We start from the raw sequence: 23,041 nt of genomic DNA, 5'->3' as shown, positions 1-23,041 counted from the left end.
TGTTAAATTCAGGATTCTGGACAGACAGCTGCCTGTTTTTCCAGTTCTAGTCATAGTGGTTAACCTAATTGTTTTTGGAGATCCAACAGTGATGTATGTGTTTTTTCTACTTTTCCATATCCTGTCACCTCAACCAGCTGGGAGAGTCAAGTTGTGGACCATCATGAAGATTTTCAAAAGGTGAGTTTAGATTTCTTGAATGTTTTATTTACTTTAAATGTTCTTTTAAATATATCATAGAATTTGATTGCAATTTGTTTTCAAACATTTTTCTTAGTCATGCTGGAGTCTTGAAGAGTTCTTAGATGAGCATCACCCTATATCCGTGCATCAGGAACCACCAGACGAGCGATCAGCAGCTACTACTGTACATCGTCATGGATAAAAAGGTCATCCTGTGGCTGGGAAGCACTTCATTTACAGGACATGCTTGATGAGATTTCCTAGCTCCAGTTTGTTTTCACACAAGTTTACAGCATTTATACCTTCATTTAAACTGCTGTGTTTGATATGGAGGACCAAGGAAACACCAGAAGTGAAAGATTTGCACGCCAAGTTGTTTAAAATGTAATTTCAGAAGAAAACTATGTGTTCAGAAGAAAACTATGAGTGACGATATATTGAACTTTCAAATTGCTCTGATGAAACATCAAGTTTGGACCAAAGGACTGAAACAGCCTTTTTGCGCACTGGTCACACATATATTTTGTTGATACTGTCTGTACTAATAAAACATTTAAAGCATATTTGACATTGTTGCATTTTAAAAACTGAATGAATTGTTGAAGTGGTAAATGTTTTCAAATAAAATGTTTTTTCTTTTGTAATTTACATTCTATTTGACCTTTTAACCATATTTACACTCAAGAGAGTTGAATAAATTAACAATACATTACACCAGGCGGTGTTAAATATAGTTACATTTTTTAACTCTGCCCAGAGTTAAAATTAACCCTTACTTCGGTGTCAATGTGCCAACCCTTTTGAAAGTGTTGATTTAACTCTGTTTTGAGTGGACCCCATGAGACACTTTCAAAGTGTTGAAATTAACACCCATAGAGTTGTTTTGGGTCCCCATTTTTTGCTGTGTATGTGATGATGTACAATAAACAAGAAAAACACAGAACTTAAGCTGTCAACTTCTAAAAAAGAATGTTTAAGAACACAAATTTAGAGTGAAGTGTGTCATATTAGAAAACGAATGATACTACAGAGAAACATAATTGGGCTGCATTTACACTGCGTGGTTTAAGTGACTCAATAACAATTTTTGTCTCCCATGTGGCACAGATCTGATATGGCCCTCATACGTGTACAGTTGAGGTCAGAATTGTAAGCCCCCCTGAATTATTAGTTTATTTTTTGCCCCAATTTCTGTCCAACAGAGAGAAGTTTTTTCAACACATTTCTAAACATAATAGATTTAATAACTCATTTCTAATAACTGATTAATTTTATCTTTTCCATGATGACAGTATAAAATATTTTACTAGATATTTTTCAAGACACTTCTATATAGCTTAAAGTGACATTTAAAGGCTTAACTAGGTTAACTAAATTAATAAGGCAGGTTAGGGTTATTAGGCAAGTTATTGTATAACAAAGTTTTTTTTTTTTGCTAATCGAAAAAAAAAAAAAAACTTATAGGGGCTGATCATTTTGTCCTTAAAATGGTGTTTAAAAAATTCCTAACTGCTTTTATTCTTGTCAAATTAAAACAAATACGACTTTCTCTAGAAAAAAAATATATTATCCGACATACTGTAAAAATGTCTTTGCTCATCATTTGGGAAATATTAAAAATAAAAATAAAAATAAAAACCGAAAGGGGGGCTAATAATTCTGACTTAAACTGTAAGAAGAAAAGAATCACATGGTTTCCGATTTACTCAAATCAGATTCAGGTTTTGTTCATTTGTGGTAACTTATCTGTTATAAGTTGGATCTCTGCCCTTGTGTCTGCCATGTAACCAGGTAAATTGGATTTTCACCTTTCAATGCGAGTCATGTATCATTAAAAACCATAGCGAATGATCAAGTCGGATGATCAATGTCAAGTCGGATGCTTTTATTTCAGAACAGACTTCAGCAAAGTCTCAAACCTTAGATCTCATACACAAGGATTAAAATGCTTTTATTTTTAAGTATTTAAGCATGTTAGCGAGAGAGAGCAATATCTGCCATGTAACCAATATAAATTAATAAAAAACTATTGCATACATCACGTGCATAAATCACACCATGGACATGACATTAAGGGTGTACTCACACTACAGTATGTACAGTTGCCTTGAACCAGGCCAAAGCACGCTTGACCCCCCCTCCTGTCTCCCCCGACGGCCCGCATTCACATTACATTCAGGCCTGGGCATACGTCATCGAAGATGCGCTGTTCAGTAAGCACTTTTGCTAAGCACAGTGGACATTTCTTTAGTTACATAGCTATAGTCATTTGGGATGCAGTAACAGATCAGCCACTTTTGATGCTCATAAACAACCATAGAGTACTCGTGCTGCAGGAATTATGAGGTTTGCTAAAGGTGCAGCAATGGTGCAGTGAGGGGTTTGCATCTTTAATAAACTATGACAGTTTGCATTTATTGAACAGTACAAATGATTAATAAATCCATATGAAACAGTCCTGTAAAAGTCCCGTCTCGTCTACAGTTTCGGGCTCAGGCTTGCTTGCACTCACACTACAAGCATACCGCGCCAATGCCCAATAAAACCGCGCTCTGGCAAACCTCTTCCAACCGCGCCTGAGCCTGATTCAGTGCACTCTGAATTCGCTCTATTCGCTCTCTATTCGCTGTAGGCTTTGTTCAGCTAAAGCAGGTCATGACAGTTGGACGTATCGCACATCAGACGCGCACATTTGCATGATATTTAAAATGAAACTGTTCAGATGGCACACTGTGGTGTGGCAGAAATATGAACAGTGTCCTGAGTCATGGCCCGGTGTGTGTGTGCCCTCATAGAAACCTATGTTTAGAATTCTAAAAACATGGCGCTGCACTTCGCCGAGCGCCGCTTCTGGTGTACGACCTGCTTCACTCAGTAAAAGTCTTTGTCTCCGTTTGAATTGAACTTGAGTGTATTACACTCAGAGATGTTGTTTATGTTCACACAGCTACATTACACATCAACTAAAGTTTAAAATATGATATCATAGTGGACCACCCTTTTAAGTGACTACAGGTTTTGAAATCAACACAAAAGAGAGGGTGCCCAAACTTTTGCATAGCACATTTTTCAGTTTCAATTGAATTTCACACATCTCAGTTCTGCAACACTATGAATTTCAGTGAATTTCCTGTTGTCTTCTCTTAAAGAGAAAGAGCACATTACTATGCAGCCACAGAGCGGTGCCCAAACCTTTGCATAAAAATGTATGTATACCGAGTGCCTGGATTACAACAATCCCCCTTTCTTCCAATTGATATTTTACATTTTATTTTTTGCATCCACTTTTTTTGTCATTACACACTATTTGGAGTTGAAAGCTTATAAAAACTTAGTTTTTTATTTATTTATTTATTTATTTTTAGCTTTTTTACTGTACACATCGTCACATGGCCGCTTTTAGGTATTGTCCTATTTTATTTATTTATTTCTGTCAGAAATGACAAAGAGGCAGTCGATGAGGAGGATTGGATTGTTATTTACAAAAGATCACTGAACAGAATTAGAGAACTCTTTCAATGTTTAAATGGTTCTCTAATTGTGATTTCCATGTAAATCAATGTGAATTATTTACAAACCAAATATGGACTCTGGTTAGAATCTCAGAAAAGTCCTAAGCAGAATCTATGAGAAATTTCAGTTCAATTCTTGTTCTCAAGCATTGTAATTACCTCCAGGGAAGTTCGCCAAGTTTTATAATCGAATAAAGAAAAAAAAATAGACTTTCACGATTAGGTGTCTCACTCTTTTGTCATGTCTCGCCAAACCCGGTATAATTAGCATATCCTGAAAGATCTGAGATCTGAGTCTGGGCGAACAAAGAACAAGTACATGAATCAGTTGTATTTAATAGAGCAGATGCAGTGCAGATTTGCACAGGCGGCTTTCAGAGCTCACACACATTTAACACACATCCAGGATTTCAACTAATCAGTATAAGAAGACTTCTAACTTTGCACCATCAAAGTATTTGAGATAAATACCAGTAAGCATATTTGGTAAGACTTTATAATAACTTAATTAGAGTGCTGCGTCTGCTGCAGGGATTGTCTTAGATGATTATACGGTTCAAGATACTTTTGATATTCGATACTCTATGATTATCATTAATCTACGTTTGTAGTTGATTCAATCATTTACTTTAGTTAGCAAGCTTGCTATTTTGTTTTGTAAGAGTAAAGAGATAGAACTTGGAGGTTATATCTAAAAAGTCTGATTTTTTTTTCAGGTTGAATAACATAAACTCAGATTTGCGAGTGGCAAGGACAAACAAATAATAATCCAAACAAAGACTGAAAACACAAGCGAACATGAGCATTAACAATGACTGGCAAGGACTGACTGAAACACAGTTATTTAAACACAGAGAAGATAAAGTAAGGACAAGGGAACCAGACATACCTGAGAAAATAAACAGGACTACAAGAAAATGAGTACAATAAGGGGAACGGGAAACAAGGGATAAAGTCTGAACTTGAAGATTTACAGTAGAATTTTATATTTATTTATTTGTTCATTCATTCATTTATTTATTCATTCATTCAGTTAGTCATTTATTTATTTATTTTAGATGACCTTTTTTGTTTGTTTGTTTGTTTGTTTGTTTGTTTGTTTGTTTGTTTGTTTGTTTTTAAAATTTAATTGTCATTTTCCAATTCAGTTTTGTTTCTCCATCAGAACTTAAGCTTTTTTCTCTTGCAAGTCTACTTTATTTCTAGTAATTGCAAGTAAATAATTGTTATCACAATACTATTGTTATGCACTGTCATGTAGTGCAGTGTAGAAAAAGTGCAGATCCAAATGCAGCATAACTTATCTTTAATTAAATATAAAAAAAATTACCAAAAACCAAGACGAGGCAAAATGCAACAACAGACAAAGCGTGCGGAACACAAACTGAAATATATAGTGCTGGGGATAAGTGGGAATGAACCGCTGTTGTGAGTGTGTGTCTAAATGAACATCAGCTGAGTCAGGTGTTGATTGTCGCTAAGCATTCTGGTATTGGTAGTTCATGTGTCTCTAGGGACTGTAGATAGCTACAACTATACTATAATACTACAATCAATTTACTACAATTCTGAATATTTACTACAATTCAACATTATGCACTTATTTGTTTTTTGTTTTCCTCAGAAGTTGACCTTTGTTTGATTAAAATTGATAGTTTATAATGTTGTTTAGAAATTCTGGCTTCATTTTGTACATAAAGCAATTGATTATTTCTAAAAAAAAAAAAAAATATGTTGATTTTTTTCCCCTCGCCTTGTGTCTATTGCAGCTGTGAATTTATAATCTGTCTCATGATTCTGGATTTGAAGATGCTAATTTACAATAGTAAATTTAAGGTGACACACTGCTGGAAAAAGCTGCCATGTTAGAGATTAAACAATTTATATATTATATTATATACAATAAATGAATTCATCATGTTTTAAATATGTATTTATTTCTTTAGATTAATAAAAAAAAAAATCTAAATTCACTCTTAAGATTTTTCACACGTGGACGGCATGGTGGTCGCCTTAAAGCAAGAAGGTGCTGGTTTGAGTCCTGGCGGGGTCAGTTGGCATTTATATGTGGGGTTTGCATGTTTTCCCCGTGCTGGTGTGGGTTTCCTCCGGGTGCTCCGCTTTCCCCCACAGTCCAAAGACATGTGCTATAGGTGGTTAAGCTAAATTATATATCTTGCAAAATATCTGTAAAACACAACAGTTATCAAATTAAATGAGTGTAATGAACACAACATTTACTGAAAGTTGATTCTACTCGTTTGAAAAGAGTTTTGAAAAGAGTGTTGAAGGTAATGAGTTAATTAAATACCTCATTACTTCAACTGAAATGGAGTAAGTTCAAACTCCTATAGGTTAGCTGTTTAACTCAATACATAACTCAGTTAACAGTATCTCGGGTTTTTTGCAATCAGTTTCCTCAAATAATTTGAGTTGCCCTAACCTATTGGGTTTAACAGTATTCAGTTGATTTGAGTTCTCTTCATTAATCTGGTTTTACTGTACTCAAGTTGCTTCATTTATTCAAATGAATTAAGTTCGCAGTACTCATTATGATTATTATTATTTTTTTTTTACTTAAATGGTTTGTTGCAATCAGTTATCTCAAATGGTTTGAGTTAACTTTTTGGGCTTTGCAGTGTAATAAAATTTTATGTACAGACTACCAAGCAAAGGCAAAAGAAATTAGTTATTAGAAATTTGTCCATAAAACTAGAAGTTTTTTAGAAAAAGTCTCGCCGTTAAACAGCACCCGAAAAGTATTTTTAAAAGAATTCAAATTTAACAGTAGGGCTAACAATGTTTACTTGTTACTCTTTGGTGTAGATGTTAATTTTTTTAGATAATGTTGTAATTCTGAATCAGGATTTAACCCTCTACCGCAAGCATTAGCTCCCTAAATTATTAGACCGCTTGTTTATTTTTTCCCCAATTTCTGTTTAACCGAAAGAAGATTTTTTCAAAACATTTCTAAACATAATAATTTTAATAACTCATTTCATTTTAATAACGACACTTCTATACAGCTTAAAGTGACATTTAAAGGCTTAACTAGGTTAATTAAGTTAACTAGGCAGGTTAGGCGAATTAGGCAAGTTATTGTATAACAGGTTGATTTGTTGATGCGCATGCTCGAGTGACGTCACTGGCGTCACTGTCTCCGTTCGGTCACACACTGTGTGCTTGAAGTTTGGACTTGCTATTTACTCGCAATTTAAATCTTAATCATTAAATTCTTCCTCATTCGCTAAGTATTTGTCTCTCCTACTTAGGGTGACCAAACCCTTAATACATTTATACAAACAAAACTGCTTTAAAAACGGTCTGTCCCTCGAGCATCCGCCTGTTGTTTGTAGCTTTAGCCTGCTAGCGCCGCTGGTCAGCTAAAGCTACCGACCTCTTTAACCATACACTTTTGACTTACTGGCTTTGCTCTTTACCCCGTAAAATGACGCTTCCGTCTCTGTCCTTGTGTGCAGGAGAAGCATCGATGGAGGCGTTGGAGCTGGAGCTGGAAGAAGTAGAGTCCCAGATCCGCGCGCTGGTGGTAAGACGGTCGCGGCTACGGGAACGACTTCTCGTCGTACCTAATGCTAAGGCCGTCTCATCACCTAAGGTACGTGGAAATTACAACCACATCATTCCCTCTACCTCAACCCCGCGTCCTTCTCTGTCCAGGCTCAGCGCACCCGGGGCGCGGCTCAGCCAGGCGTCGTTTACGCCGACACTCGGCTACCACGGCGCCTGGGTGCAGCCGCGCAAGGTGCTTCCCAGATCTCGGGGCAGAACGTCTCCGCCTGTGTTCGAGATCTCCACGGAGAACCGCTTCTCCCCTCTCCGCGAGTCGGGTCCCGATGTGGCCATCATCGGTGACTCGATCGTTCGTCACGTCCGTGCCGCCTCCTCAAAAGGTAATAAAGTACGTACTTTCTGCTTTCCTGGTGCCCGTGTGAGAAATATTTCTACACAGATTCCAACCATCCTGGGCGCTGCCGAGAGCCCTGGTGCCGTTGTCCTCCACGTGGGGACAAACGACACCGGGCTCCGGCAGTCGGAGATCCTGAAGAAGGACTTCAGGAGCCTGATCGAGACGGTTCGACGCACCTCGCCCGCCACGCAGATCATCGTTTCTGGGCCGCTTCCTACCTACCGCAGAGGAAATGAAAGGTTCAGTAGACTTTTAGCTTTGAATGAATGGCTAATAACATGGTGTAAAGAACAGAAATTGCTCTTTGCTAATAACTGGAATCTTTTCTGGGAGCGTCCTAGGCTCTTCCGTCCTGACGGCCTGCACCCCAGTCGAGCCGGAGCTGAACTCCTGTCGGACAACATCTCCAGACTACTTCGCACCATCTGACTAGCAGGTAAAAATTCACAAAATTCACACTATAGCCACCTAGACTCTTGTTCACCCCACTTAAACATCAGTAACGCATATCTGGCGAATCCTATAGAGACTGTGTCTGTTCCTCGTATTATTAGATTAAGAAATAAACGTACTGGAAAAATCTAGTAAGAATCAAACCAGAAAAACCAGTAGAAAGTGAAAATACAAATTTCGTAAAACTTGGTCTCCTAAACATCAGGTCACTTGCACCTAAAGCACTTATCATTAATGAAATAATAACAGAAAACAATCTTAATGCACTCTGTCTCACTGAAACCTGGCTGAAACAAAATGACTATATTAGCTTAAATGAAGCAACTCCTCCAGGATTCTTATATAAACATGAGGCTCGTCAAACTGGTCGTGGTGGTGGAGTTGCATCAATCTTTAGTGATTTCCTTAATATTAAACAGAGAAACGGACTTATGTTTAGCTCCTTTGAAGTATTATCGCTTAATGTTCAGCTTCCAGATACTATACAAAAACCTATGTTATCTCTCGCTTTAATCACCATATATAGACCCCCAGGACCCTATGTCAAATTTCTAAAAGAGTTTTCTGATTTTATTTCTGACTTACTAGTCAAAACTGATAAAATGCTAATTGTAGGTGACTTTAACATCCACATAGATGACGCTAATGATACATTAGGGCTCGCGTTTATGGATTTAATACACTCACTTGGGATAAAGCAAAACGTTGTGGGTCCAACCCATCGCTTAAAGCATACATTAGATCTAATTCTGTCTTATGGAATCGAGGTTATTGACGTAGACATTATACCACAAAGTGATGATATTACAGATCACTACCTCTTACTATATAAGCTATGTTTACCTGAAATCAGCAAACCCGCTCCAATACTCCGCCCTAGTAGAACTATTGTTCCGTCAACTAAAGATGAATTTATAAATAACTTACCTGATCTCTCTCTATTTCGTAATGCACCCGCAAACTCAAATGATCTTGATGTAGTAACCAGCAGTATGGATGCCATCTTTACTAGCACACTAAATACTGTGGCACCCATCAAATTAAAAAAGGCTAGAGAGATTAAAACTGTACCATGGTATAATAGTCATACTCGTGCACTCAAAACAGCAATCCGCGCCCTGGAACGTTAATGGAAAAAAACTAATTTAGAGGTCTTTAGAATTGCGTACAAAGACAGTATGTCCAGCTATAGGAGGGCTCTAAAATCTGCCAGGACCGAGCACCTGCGCAAACTGATAGAAAATAATCATAACAATCCTAGATTTTTATTTAACACCATCTCTAAATTTAGCAAATAATCGGTCATCCTTGGAACAAACTACTCCACCGCAAATTAGTAGTGATGATTTCATGATTTTTTTCAGTAATAAAATAGAAGGCTTTAGACAGAAAATAGGAGATGCCAAACTTTCTGCACCGGCTTATACTCCAAATCCTGTAAATATTTCATTAAATCATAATAATAACCTACACTGCTTCAAAATCATAGAACATGAAGAGTTAGTAAAAATTATAAATAGCTCTAAACCAGCTACGTGTATGCTGGACTCAATTCCAACAAAATTACTGAAAGAGCTGCTACCTGCTATAGGAGAACCTCTTCTTAACATTATCAACTCTTCTTTATCTATAGGCCATGTTCCAAACTCTTACAAGCTAGCTGTTATTAAGCCTATTATTAAGAAACCGCAACTAGACACCAACAACTTAGCTAACTATAGGCTCATTTCTAATCTTCCATTTATGTCTAAAATACTAGAAAAAGTTGTTTCCACTCAATTATGCTCTTATCTGCAGACGAACAATATTTTTGAAGTGTTTCAGTCAGGTTTCAGGGCTCACCACAGTACAGAAACCGCCTTAGTGAAAATAACCAACGATTTACTCTTAGCTGCTGACCGAGGGTGCGTCTCGCTATTAGTTTTACTCGATCTTAGTGCGGCATTTGATACCATTGACCACAATATCCTCATAAATCGCTTAAAGTCTACAGGTGTCCAGGGACAGGCTCTACAATGGTTTAAGTCATACTTAACTGACCGCTACCAGTTTGTGAATCTTAATGGACAGCCTTCACAAGTCAGCCCAGTAAAGTATGGGGTGCCTCAAGGATCAGTTTTAGGCCCTTTACTGTTTACAATTTACATGCTACCTCTGGGAGACATTATTAGAAGACATGGGATCAGCTTTCACTGCTATGCAGATGATACTCAATTATATATTTCCACTAAACCTGACGAGACGTCTGAACTTTCTAAACTAACTGAGTGTATCAAAGACATCAAAGACTGGATGACCAACAATTTTCTTCTCTTAAACTCAGACAAAACAGAATTATTACTTATTGGGCCTAAATCTTGCACACAGCAGATCTCGCAACTCAATTTACAATTAGAGGGATACAAAGTTAGCTTTAGCTCTACTATAAAAGATTTGGGTGTCATATTAGACAGCAATCTAACTTTTAAAAACCATATATCCCATGTCACAAAAACTGCCTTCTTTCATCTGAGAAATATCGCTAAATTACGAAATATGCTATCCATCTCAGATGCAGAAAAGCTAGTCCATGCTTTTATGACTTCGAGACTGGATTACTGTAATGCTCTATTTGCTGGCTGCCCAGCATCCTCTATTAACAAACTTCAATTAGTACAAAATGCAGCAGCCAGAGTTCTGACCAGGTCTAGAAAATATGATCATATAACCCCAATTTTATCCTCCTTACACTGGCTGCCTGTTAAATTTCGTATTGAATTTAAAATATTACTTCTCACCTATAAAGCTCTAAATAATCTAGCTCCTGTTTATCTAACCAACCTTCTGTCTCGCTACGAACCAACTCGCTCCTTAAGATCTCAAAATTCAGGGCTTCTGGTAGTACCTAGAATAGCAAAATCAAGTAAAGGAGGTCGAGCCTTCTCTTTCATGGCTCCTACACTCTGGAATAGCCTTCCTGGTAATGTCCGAGGCTCAGACACACTCTCCCAGTTCAAAACTAGATTAAAGACCTATCTGTTTAGTAAAGCATACACTCAATGCATCACCTAGCGGGTTCCACACTGGCTTCTACATCTTGCTTATATACACTATGAACAGCAGCTACGCTAATTATTCTAAAACAGTGGTTTGTTCTGTAGATTATCGAGAAAAAAATATATAGCTTAAAGGGGCTAATAATTTTGTCCCTAAAATGGTTCAAAAACAATTCAAAACTGCTTTTATTCTAGCCTAAATAAAACAAATAAGACTTTCTTCAGAAGAAAAAATATTATCAGAAATAGTGTGAAAATGTCCTTGCTCTGTTAAACATCATTTGGAAAATATTTAAAAAAAGATGAAAAAAAAAATCGAAGGGGGCTAATAATTCTGACTTCAAATGTATATATATAACAGTTTTTTTCTTGAATGGCTTAACTTGAAGTGCTGTAAAGAAATGGAAAATTTAATTTTTTAAGGTACTTTATGATATGTTACCATATGGCAACAGCATCCAACAGGGGATCTAACTTAGAAATTTCAAATTTAAAACTTTCCTTATAATTATTAATTTTGTTGTTTGAAATGATTTTTTTAATTGTTGTTGCAGTATTATAAGCTTTAAAAACAGAACTTATAAATGACACCTTATACATACTTTCTAACGACTGATACTCCAACAGCTTTCATTCATTCCATTCTTTTTTGCTGAATATTATTAAAAACAAACCTAATATTGTATTTTTCATGTATACAAGATACAGTAAATATAAATATTTTCTCCAGTAAATATAATAACAAACAAATAACAAATCTAGTAAATCCAGATGCATTAGAATAATGTAGCTACTAGCTAACAATGTTTATATATAATACTATATACTATACTACACCTGTCTAATTTGCCTCTGAGCTAACTTTCCTGAACTGTCTCTATCAAATATCCAGTCTGCATCATTCTTATGGTCACTAAAACCCACTTTACCCTCACTTTCATCCGCAGTAAGAGCCAGTTCTGTCCTTTTCTTCTTTATAGAACAAGGTGGTGCTCGTTAATAAACTGTTCCCTGTATTCATATCTATTCAAAAGTAGTATTGCCATTAAAACTAGATTTTTTTTCCATAATGCAAATGCCATTAACACACGGCTAATTAACATTATATTACTAGCTTTCATGTTGTTATTGTCATAACTTAAAAGTTTACAGCTGACCCTGCTAGCTAGCTAACCCCTTGCAATATTGCATGTTCCACTATTGCAATGTTGCCATTTGGCAAGCCATACAGTTGATTCATTTGCAAAAAACTCATTTGATTTTAAATTTAGCAGTGAATATGTCATCATAACTTACTGGAGGTGATTTATTATTTTTTTAATTTATTTATTTATTTATTTATTTTTTGTGTAGATCTGACATAATTTGATCCTTTGTTTTTATTGACGTCTACACTTGCATTAAGCAACTACTCACAATAAATGCCAGTCTGTCAGAAATTGCGCTACAGAAAAACACAGCATGTCATGAGACCTAACCAAAGCACATCATTGATTACACTAAGGTCTTCTCTTTCCAACAACAACAACAAAAAAGTTGGTCTTAAAGAAACAGTGGCAGGGAAATTAACATAAGTTTGACATTGCCATATAGTTACACCGTGCAGTAGCGGGTTAAGGAGTTTCTTGAGAGTGACTCTTGGCTAACATATGTTTAATAGCTTGTGTTTATTCGTACTATTTAAAAAAAATAATTTGTTGTTAAAAATAAAAAGTTTCATGATGTTACTTACCTTTTTGATTATTGAAAATACATAAGATGTCCAGTAAACAGCCTATTGTTATTTTTTGATATAACATAAAGGCATAAAAAGATGAAGTTATTAGAATATTATAGAATAGGACATCCCAAAACAGTTTATTTTTCATTCATTCATTCATTCATTCTTTCTTTCGTGAGGGCATTTTACTATTAGTCCCTCTCTTTAATAATTACACAATAATCATATCAGTAAATATCATAGCTCATCTACTAGTCTTACATAGTGACAGTGTGGTCATGCAGTGCATTATGGGTAATCCCCCCACTGAGTGAATGGTGAGCTGACTGATAGGAGGTCTAGTAGTGACTTTGCTCTTCTGTAGAGCAGCTCATGTTTAATGCACAGGCCTGCTGAGCTCTGAGTATTGATTTGTAAATGCACGTCATGTGTGTTTATCCGGCTAAGATTCTCAGCATTGTTTCAGGAGCCGCATTTGCATAGAAGCAAAAGCTCAGAAGAGAGAGAGAGAGAGAGAGAGAGAGAGAGAGAGAGAGAGAGAGAGAGAGAGAGAGAGAGAGAGAGAGAGGAGAAGGTGATGAGCTGTAGTTCAGACATGAAATAAAGGCGGGGGGTTGGCAGACAGATAGAGGAAGTGATGTAAAAGTGTCACCTGCAGATGATTGTTATTGTTGAAAGGACAATCACCAACATTTGTATAATCAATTGTTTATTCATTCATTCATTCATTCAATCATTGGGATTTGGTGTTTGGTTGGTCTGGTTTTTGTTAATATTTTTGTTGTTTATTAAAAAGTGGTTGCTGTATGGCGTTTGTGTGGTTTGTTTGCTTGTTTATCTTTACTATTCTGTTTATGTCGTGCTATTATTTTTGTAATTTGTTTGTCTTCATTTAATTATTCCTTCATTCAATAAATTTATGAATGTTTTCTATATTTTTGCTGTTTATATTTTTATGTTTATTTATTTTTTGTTTGTTTATCTTCTAATTATGTGTGCCATTTTTATTTATTTATTTTTATTTGGTAAGTTATTCATTCATTCATTCATTCATTTATTCATTCATTCATTCATTCAATCATTTATTCATTCATTCATTCATTATATTATTTATTTATTTTGTAAATTCATTCATTCATTCATTCATTCATTCATTCATTCATTCATTCATTCATTCATTCATTCATTCATTCATTCATTCATTCATTTATTAATTCATTATATTATTTATTTATTTTGTAAATTCATTCATTAATTCGTTTATTTATTAGATTGATTGTTTGTGAATTTATTACATTATTTATCTATTTTTTCATTCATTCATTTCCTTATTAATAAATGATTTTTTATTCCTTAATTGATTCATTCCTTTATTTATTAGATTGATTATTTGTTTGTTTGTTTCTTTATTTATTAGATTGTTTAAGTATTTATTAAACTGTTTATTTATTTATAAAATTCATTGTTGTTTGATTAATTGAGTCATTCCTTTATTTATTAGATTGATTGTTTATTTGTTTATTGAATATAGTATTTATTTATTTATAAAATTATTTGCTTATTTAATTAGTTCATTAATTTGTTATATTGATTGTTCATTCATCCATCCATTCATACATTCATTCATCTATTCATTCATTATATTGTTTGTTTGTTTATTTATTCATTTATTTTTTATTTTTTTAGATTGATTGTTTATTTATTAATTTATTCATACCTTTATTTATTGACTTGTTTGTTTCTTTATTATTTATGTATTTATTTATTTATTTATTTATTTATTTATTTATTTATTTATTTATTTATTTATTTATAATATTTATTTATATTTATAGATTGTTTATTTATTTATTTATTAAATTGTTTATTCATTTATTAAATTGATTGTTGATTGGTTGATTGATTTATTCATTCCTTTATTAATTAGATTGATTGTTTATTTGTTTGTTCATTTATTAGATTATTTATTAATTAAGTTGATTGTTATTAATTTATTCATTCATTTATTCATTCATTTTTATATTTATTGTTCATTCATTCATTAAATCAATTGTTTGTTTATTTATTTATTTATTTATTAGATTGATTGTTCATTTATTCATTTATTCTTTCATTTATTATATTGTTTATTTATTTATTTTTATTTATGTATTAGATTTTTTTTTCATTTATTTTATTATTTATTACATTTATTGTTTATATATTCTTTTATTAATTTATTTGTGTTTATGAAAACTTGTTATTTGTTTGTTCATTTCTTAATTATTCACTAATCTTTGCTTTTTTGTTTTATTTTATTTTGTTTATTAGTGTTTTCATTGTTTTGTTATTATTTGATATTTCTTTGTAGTTTTAGTGTTGTTATTTCTTATGTTGTTCTTGTAAGATTATGTTTGTTGAATTTGTTGTACGTGCATTGTTGCGTGTTGTTTATTGTTCTATTTGTTATGGAGTTATTTATTTGTTATTGTGTGAATTTATGAATCTGTTGTTGATGTTGTTTGATGTTCTAAATGTCGTTTGACCTTTTTGTTGTTTGCAGTATTTAGTTTACAGTGTTTAAAACATTCTGTTTATGGTCTGATTTTGTTGTAATGTATGGATTTATGTATGTCTCGATGTATTGATGTACTTATACAGTATATGTATTTTTTTTTTTTTTTTTGGTTTGTCGGTTATTTGTTAGTTCATTTATTAGTTTTTACTGATTCATTTAATCCCAAAGACCCCTTTACAAAGAGACTTAGAGCTTTACAAATATACAAACAATCCTTACATCTATGAGCACGTTTGTACAAAACAATTATTTAACCTTTGTTTAGATTTGTCCAGATACCAGCCAGGACTGTACATGTTAAATTGCCTTACCCACAAAGATTTGTCAAAATTCTGTAATCCTACTAAATGCCAGAAGAAAGAAAATATGGCTAAAGACATCTAATTTGCATATCAAATACCTCTTCCAGACAATAATGAGATTAAAAATAATGCCAATTGAGATTACACTTCATTTGAATCTCCTCTTCAGACTCTTTATTGATTATATTGTAAGTAAGTATGCCAGCTATCTCGCAATAGAGTATTACTTAAGTATTTGCAGAATGTTGGGTTAAAGTGTGGGTTAAGAGAATAAAATGATGTACTAAAAATGTGTATTAAACACAGACAGGGGTGCATTTCCCATACAATGACATAACTCCTGGCTAAACTATCACAGTACAATGCATTGTTTGGGAAAAGAATGTAATGGAGAGTGTTTTCCAAAACTGTAGTTTCTCAGTCGCAGATCCATCATTTGAATCACATTAGTTATAACGTAAAACGCCCATAATGCACTCTAAACGGGGTGGAGTAACAACTTCTTTCAAGAAAAACCCTATAATTTTTTGTGCAAATTATTGTTTTACATGCATTCACATTTAAAAAAAATCCAGAATTAGTTTTGATGAAAACATGCACTCATTTTCCATTTTAATTGAAATATATGTAAACGGCACGTTTAGGATGTTCCCTGCAAATATTATTGTGAATATTCTATATAAAATCACTTAGCTAACATGTATTCTAATCTCATATATAAATCATATAAATTGTTAATTGTTGTAAGACTAATTTACAGTAGGCTATTTATTAAGAAATAAAAGACATACTACTAATACTACTACTACTACTACTAATAATAATAATAATAATAATAATAATAATTATAATAATAATCATTCATTAATTTTCTTGTCGGCTTAGTCCCTTAATTAATCCGGGGTCGCCACAGCGGAATGAACCGCCAACTTATCCAGCAAGTTTTTACGCAGCGGATGCCCTTCCCGCCGCAATCCATCTCTGGGACACATCCACACACACACATTCACACACACTCATACACTATGGACAATTTAGCCTACCCAATTCACCTGGACTGCAGGTCTTTGGACTGTGGGGGAAACCGGAGCACCCACGCGAACGTAGGGACAACATGCAAACTCCACACAGAAACACCAACTGAGCTGAGGCTCGAACCAGCGACCCATCGACCTTCTTGCTGTGAGGCGACAGCACTACCTACTGTACTGCGCCACTGCTTCACCCTATAATAACAACAATAATAATAATAATAATGCTTCTAACTACAGCTCTAGAGGTGTAGTTGCACGCATACAAGTTTGTGACGCAGTTTGCAAATGTTCATTAGAACCAGTGGCGTAGCGGACGGGCCCGCAGGGCACGCACCGCGGGGGGGCCCCGCGTGATTAGGGGGCCCCACGTCGTCGCGATTTTTAATAATTGAAAATCCAGGAATCGCAATAATCAAACTCTTGGGAACAACTGTGGTCGGAACCAAAGTTTACAGGTCTGTGTTCTCTGAACTCCGCTCAAGCGGTGGACTACTTCATTCTGATTGCTTGCCGCCGAACCGCGTCATGGCCAATGAAGACGCGCCGCTGTTTCTCGCCGCCGGTTCTCGTTAAAAAATGAATGACTTCTGGCTACTTTGACGCTCTCGCCACTTTCGGTTTGTGATCGCTCCTCAGTTTGTGAAGGATTCCCCGCGTTGTCACGCCACTCCGCCTCCTTTCCCCGCTCCTCAATTTGTGACATAGATATATACACTAGATATCGCATAGGGACCCTGAGCATGCGTCTATAGCGCCGCCACATTGTAGAGTGCTCCCAGGACAAATGTCATTCAACCGCACTAGTCAAATTACGTGAAGATGCGGGACTTTATCGCTGTCTACGGGTGTAGTAACGAGCAAACAAAGAAAATAAAGCACAAAGGCAGAACATTTCATAGGATTAAGTTTTTTACGTTTTTGTATGTTTTGAAATTTGTGCTAAACAGGTCACGTTATTGATAATAATATCTATAGTCACTTACTGCATTCACCATAAGGCAAAGTAGCACCAACTCGCACTAAATACTCGGCTTATGCTAGGTTTGTTGAATAAATCAGCAAACAATGCAAAAGAGATGCTGCGCTGCCAGAAAATTGTATTATTGTCGGCTAGTGAACGAGTCGTTCATAACGGAGATTCATTCACAAACGAATCGCTCCCTCCATCAGTATGAGAAGTGAAAGCAGGAGAGGAGCTGTGTTTCAGCACATGATTAGATCAAATTTAACAGGGAGAGTAAATAGTACATTTTCATACACAAACACAAGCTTTTGTCTGGAATGCCCGTGCGATAAGTGATCCATCAATGTAGAAAAGTGATGTCAAATAAAAATTTTCATATTAAAAAAAAATGCATACTAACATCCAGGAAAACTCCCGATCATAGATATATGTGTATATCTATATCTATGTGTATATGTGTATATCCCCCCCAATCTCTCCACCACTACCCCCCCCCCACCCCCCGCCTTCAACTGGGGGCCCCGTCGGTGATCCCTGCAGGGGGGCCTCCGCATTTTGCGCTACGCCACTGATTAGAACGATGGATTTGGGAAACGCCAAATCAACAAACTATGTTTGTAACGACTAAACTTGCGACCTTAGTTAACTAACGATGGTTTTCAGAAATGCACCCCAGGTTGTCTAATACTTCTAATTACCACAAAGGTGCAAAGGTATTTATATTTTTAAAAAAATGTAATAATTCACTAAAAACCTATGTCAGACCCCCTTGTTTTTTGTGATTTTTTGTACGTTTTGTACGTTGCATACGCAGCGCTCGTGATGTATTTGAGTGTCTTTCGAAAAATGACGTCTCACCTGCACCCTCACAATCAAAACATTTGGGGGGGGGGTCTGGCTGGTATTATAATGTCCGTCAATGTGATACATTATTTTGTAGGGATGTAACAAATATTGTAAATACCGTCATACCGCAATAGTAATTTTTTTCATTATTACCGTAGGCACATAACTCAATAAAACTATATTTCTGAGAAAAGTTTGCTTAGGCGAATTAAGCGAACGAGAGGTAGTGGGAACTACAATTCCCATCAGCCTAGGCGTGGCCATCTTCCTTTGCAGGCTGTTGTCACTACAGATCCAGTAATGCGGAAATAGAGTGTGTCGCTAGTAGCGGGGAAGAAAAAGAGCTGGAAATAATCGAACCTTAAGCGGGTTTTAAATCGGATGTGTGGAAGCATTTCAGTTTCTTTCTAAAAAGATACAAAAAAGGAGAAAAGGTGACAGACAAAGAAAAAAAGCAATATGCAGGCACTGCCAGACTGTGGTGAAATATAAGTCGGGGAATACAACTAAAAACAGTCATGGGGACTGCAGAACACGGCACACTTGTTAGATTGATGCAGACATTGACTTGTACCGCAAAGAGACCTCTATCTCACACATGCCTTGTCCTCTCAAGTGGTGGAAAAACAATGCACAACGTTACCCACTACTGTCAACCTTGGCTAAATCATATCTCTCTGTCCCAGAAACCTCAGTCCCAAATGAGAGGGTTTTTTTCTGTTGCAGGGGACATGCCCAGAGATCCCAGCTTTTACCAGATTATAGTTATTTGATAATTTTCCTTAAAAAACCCATCTCTATCTAAGTGAGTGAGTGATTAAATGTTGAATGTGATGAGTTTTCAACAATACTAAATTGCAACTTTATTTTTTTATATGGTTTATTAATTTTTATAAAAATTGAAAAATTTAAGTTCCTGTTTCGAAACTTACAGATAGATGGCTAATTTGTATTTCATTGATATGTTCAGTGCTAAGATAAATAAACACTTTTGGCACTTTTTTGCGTCTTTTCATTAGTTTTGTTTTACCTGTAAATTATTCAATAAATTATGTACCGTGCCATTCATACCGAGGTATTATCGTACAGTGAAATTCTGATACCGTTACATCCCTATTATTTTGTGTTTTTAGGTGTATTATGGTAAGGGAACTCTAACGCATGTCTTATGTGTGACATGAGGTCAGATGCTTCAGAGAGTGAAATCTGAGAGAAAGTAAGATTGTAGATAAAAATAAGAGTTATTCAACCCCTTATACAATGGCGTAATCGCTACCATTTTATATCCTTTCTTGGCAAGAGACCAAAATAAAGAAGCTTTATTTTTAAGATTTGTGTCATTGTCATTGTTTCAGATTGCACACCTAATATATTAGGATACATAATATTTATTTTTTTACACACACACACACACACACACACACACACACACACACACACACACACACACACACACACACACACACACACACACACACACACATATGTATATATATATATATATATATATATATATATATATATATATATATATATATATATATATATATATATATATATACATACAACAGTTCTGTCTGGTTCTTGAATGTGATTGGCTGATAGCCGTGATATATTTAAGTAATATCAGCACCTGTAAAGCCTTTTTACCCTTTGTGTAATACTCCGCCCACATACAACTAGCAAAAAGCAGACACTACAGATCTAACTACAGATCTTGGCCTGCGGCGTGTCATATTGCGCATATATATATATATATATATATATATATATATATATATATATATATATATATATATATATATATATATATATATACATTTTTTTGCAAAATTGTCCGCACATTTCTGGGAATAACTGTCTCAAAATCAAAAAAATAACATAAAATAAATAAATAATGAAAAACTAGGGGGTCTGCTATGTTTTGCTGCTGATTTACTCATACTCAGGCCATCCAGTATGTAGATGATTTGTTTTGTTCTATAACAGAACATTAAATAATATTTTAGCTAAAACTGTCATCTTTGGTGATTCTTAAACATGCAAAAGCTAACAGCACTTCCTCAAAAAACATGTACAGGGAAACAAAATACATCTGCCTCCCAATTGTACTTTGTAGTCTTATTAAGCCAAAACTATAGTCTCGTTTACATCAATAACAACATTATTACACTGAAAAATCAGACACTTCATTAAGGCTTAAGTCTTTGTGATACATAATTTCCCTTTGCATTGGTGTATTTTTAAATAGCTTTCAGGGTATTGCGAGCATATGTCAGTGTGTGTTCTTACACGCTCGTGTGTGTGTGTGTGTGTGTTTGTGTGTGTGCGCGCGCGCGCGCGCCCGCGTGCGTGCGTGCGTGCGTGCGTGTGTGTGTGTGTGTGTGTGTGTGCGTGTGTGTGTGTGTGTGTGTGTGTGTGTGTGTGTCTGGCAGCGCACACTTCCTTCAACAGTGGCTAGGGGGTGCATGTGGACAGAGGAAAGCCACACTAATATATTCCTCACTGGCTGCTGTGAGTGAGCTGGTCACATGGGGAGCCAGTGCGAGTTTAAAAGTGCTTTGGTTTCCCTTCAGCCAGTGCAGCGCGAGCCTTTGCTTGAGACACACATACACACAGACATACAAACACACACACACACATACACACACCAGACGCCTTTGCCTGGAGAAGAGCAACTTTCTGTACTGGAGCTTCCTGATATAAACAACCACGCACACACATATGCACACACACACACAAACACTCATTCACATCTGTGTGCAGCTATAGAGGACAAGACATTGAGGAGCAGAGGAAGATAAGGAGGGAAGCATTACGCTTTTAAGTAAGTACCTTCATTCTAGCTCTTCTGTGCAAACTGTCAAGTCATTTTTTTGTTATTTTACATTTCAGTTGTGCAAAGTGCATTTGGTTTTTGTGCTTTGAGGAACATGCAGGGATGGATTTTGATTATTTTTTGAAAGACATTGGGATCAACAATTGATTGGGAAATCTGTCCTAAAGGATTACTCGCCATTGACTTGAGGTTGAAGCTGGTGTGACAGTTGTTGGTGAAGCCGCAGCGTCCCTCCGCTGCACGTGTTAGAAGGATGCTAGCGTATTAGACAGCGAGAAATGTGATTCATGCAGCCTCACTCCGGGAAGGAGGCAAACAAAGTGGCCGCTTCGCCGGAGAAAAGAGAGAGACGGGGGTGAGGATTCGGGTACGGAGGAATGGGAGAGAGAGAGAAAGACGGGCGACCGAGTGAAAGTGGGGAGGTTTTGAAAAGGTCTGACACTGGGCAGACAATTAGCCCCGGCTTCTGTTATCTGTGCCTTTTCTGTTGCCGCTGCCCTGAAGGCGCGGGTCAAGGGAAGAGCTGACCCAGTGTCAACACTCCTGCATGGAAGCCATTATCAGGACCTGATTGATTAGTTTTAGCGGAAATCTCCTCATCTCCTCCTCCTCCTGCTTGGGCTGACGCTTTTTTTTTTGTTCTTTGGCTGGGCTTGTATCTTGCAGGTTCCCCTGTCTTAACTTTTCTTCATCTGTCTCTTGGACTTTCTTTATTGGTACAATCAAAGTCAAACATGTCTGGTAGCATTTTTGAAAGTCTGTCACTCTATTTAGCATGAACTGAATTATTGGTAGGGTATTACCTAATCCTATGGTCATATATTGTGTGTACACACGATAAAGTAATCATAGATATTGCATAAATTGGATAACAACTAATTTTTATTAGTGAACCTATTCATGAACCTAACCTTAAGCCATGTAGCTACCTTATGTAACCTGGTGCTTATACACTGTACACATTAAGTACACATATTGTGAAATGAAGTTAAACTATTATTGTTATTAATATTATTTTGCCAATGTTTTGTTTGTTTGTGTTAAAAAAGCTATATTATATATAGTACAATAATTAGTTAACATTCGTCAGCATAAACAATGAGCAGTGCTGTTAACTATTCTCAAACCATTAATTTGGCTATGACTTTTAGCTCAATAGACTACTACTTAGCTGCTTATTAATAGTTAGTAAAGTAAGAGTTGGGTTTAGGTATTAGATACAATGAAAGATGTGAAACAAGCCCTACTTTTCAAGTACAAACAATAATATTTTAATAATAAACATGTAATAAGCATGTAGTTATTAATGTAAAATATGTATTATGTTTACATTATTCCATCATTAACACATTCATGTTTACGATGAAAGTTTAACATTAACTAAACCACTGTGATTTGTTTGTTAGTGATGCTTAATGCATTAACTATTGTCAACAAATAGAAAAGTGTTACCTAATTTTCTTCCGATTGTGTCCTTAAAACATTCCTGACAGGTTTCATGGGATTCCTCTTCTTTTTCTGCATATTTACTGACTTTTTGGGATGCGCCATCCATTTATTGGTGGGTTAAAACTATTTATGTGTAACACAGGGACATGCTGCGGGGGTAAAGCCTCTTTCTGTTTGGCTTTAAAGACTCTGCCCTCCTCACATTAGCCCAAAGGGGGG

The 23,041-nt window shown here is 35.6% G+C and overlaps 2 protein-coding genes and 1 long non-coding RNA gene across 4 annotated transcripts in view; 2 read left to right on the top strand and 1 right to left on the bottom strand.

Moving 5' to 3' along the window:
* The window catches only part of LOC108191548 (uncharacterized), a 187,239-nt gene extending 178,939 nt beyond the window's left edge, over window positions 1-8,300 (top strand). The window contains exons 1-2 of one of the 2 annotated variants that reach the window (XM_068223918.2): window positions 6,834-7,017; window positions 7,175-8,300. In XM_068223918.2, the coding sequence (XP_068080019.1) occupies window positions 7,186-8,052 (867 nt within the window). In that variant the 5' untranslated portion in view covers window positions 6,834-7,017; window positions 7,175-7,185 and the 3' untranslated portion in view covers window positions 8,053-8,300. Of the gene's footprint in view, window positions 1-6,833; window positions 7,018-7,174 lie in introns of those variants that run through there. The other variant, XM_073914491.1, reaches the window with a different exon arrangement.
* Window positions 1-23,041, bottom strand: part of LOC141376324 (uncharacterized) — a 356,966-nt gene that overhangs the window by 299,949 nt on the left and 33,976 nt on the right. The window lies entirely within an intron of this gene.
* The window catches only part of cntfr (ciliary neurotrophic factor receptor), a 313,919-nt gene continuing 311,993 nt past the window's right edge, over window positions 21,116-23,041 (top strand). The window contains exon 1 of the mRNA NM_001098242.2: window positions 21,116-21,361. The gene's annotated coding sequence lies outside the window, so the exon portion shown is untranslated. The remainder of the gene's footprint in view (window positions 21,362-23,041) is intronic.

The sequence above is a fragment of the Danio rerio genome, chromosome 10, assembly GCF_049306965.1.
Source record: "Danio rerio strain Tuebingen ecotype United States chromosome 10, GRCz12tu, whole genome shotgun sequence".
Classification (NCBI taxonomy): Eukaryota; Metazoa; Chordata; class Actinopteri; order Cypriniformes; family Danionidae; genus Danio; species Danio rerio.
This window is presented reverse-complemented; position numbering and strand designations above follow the sequence as displayed.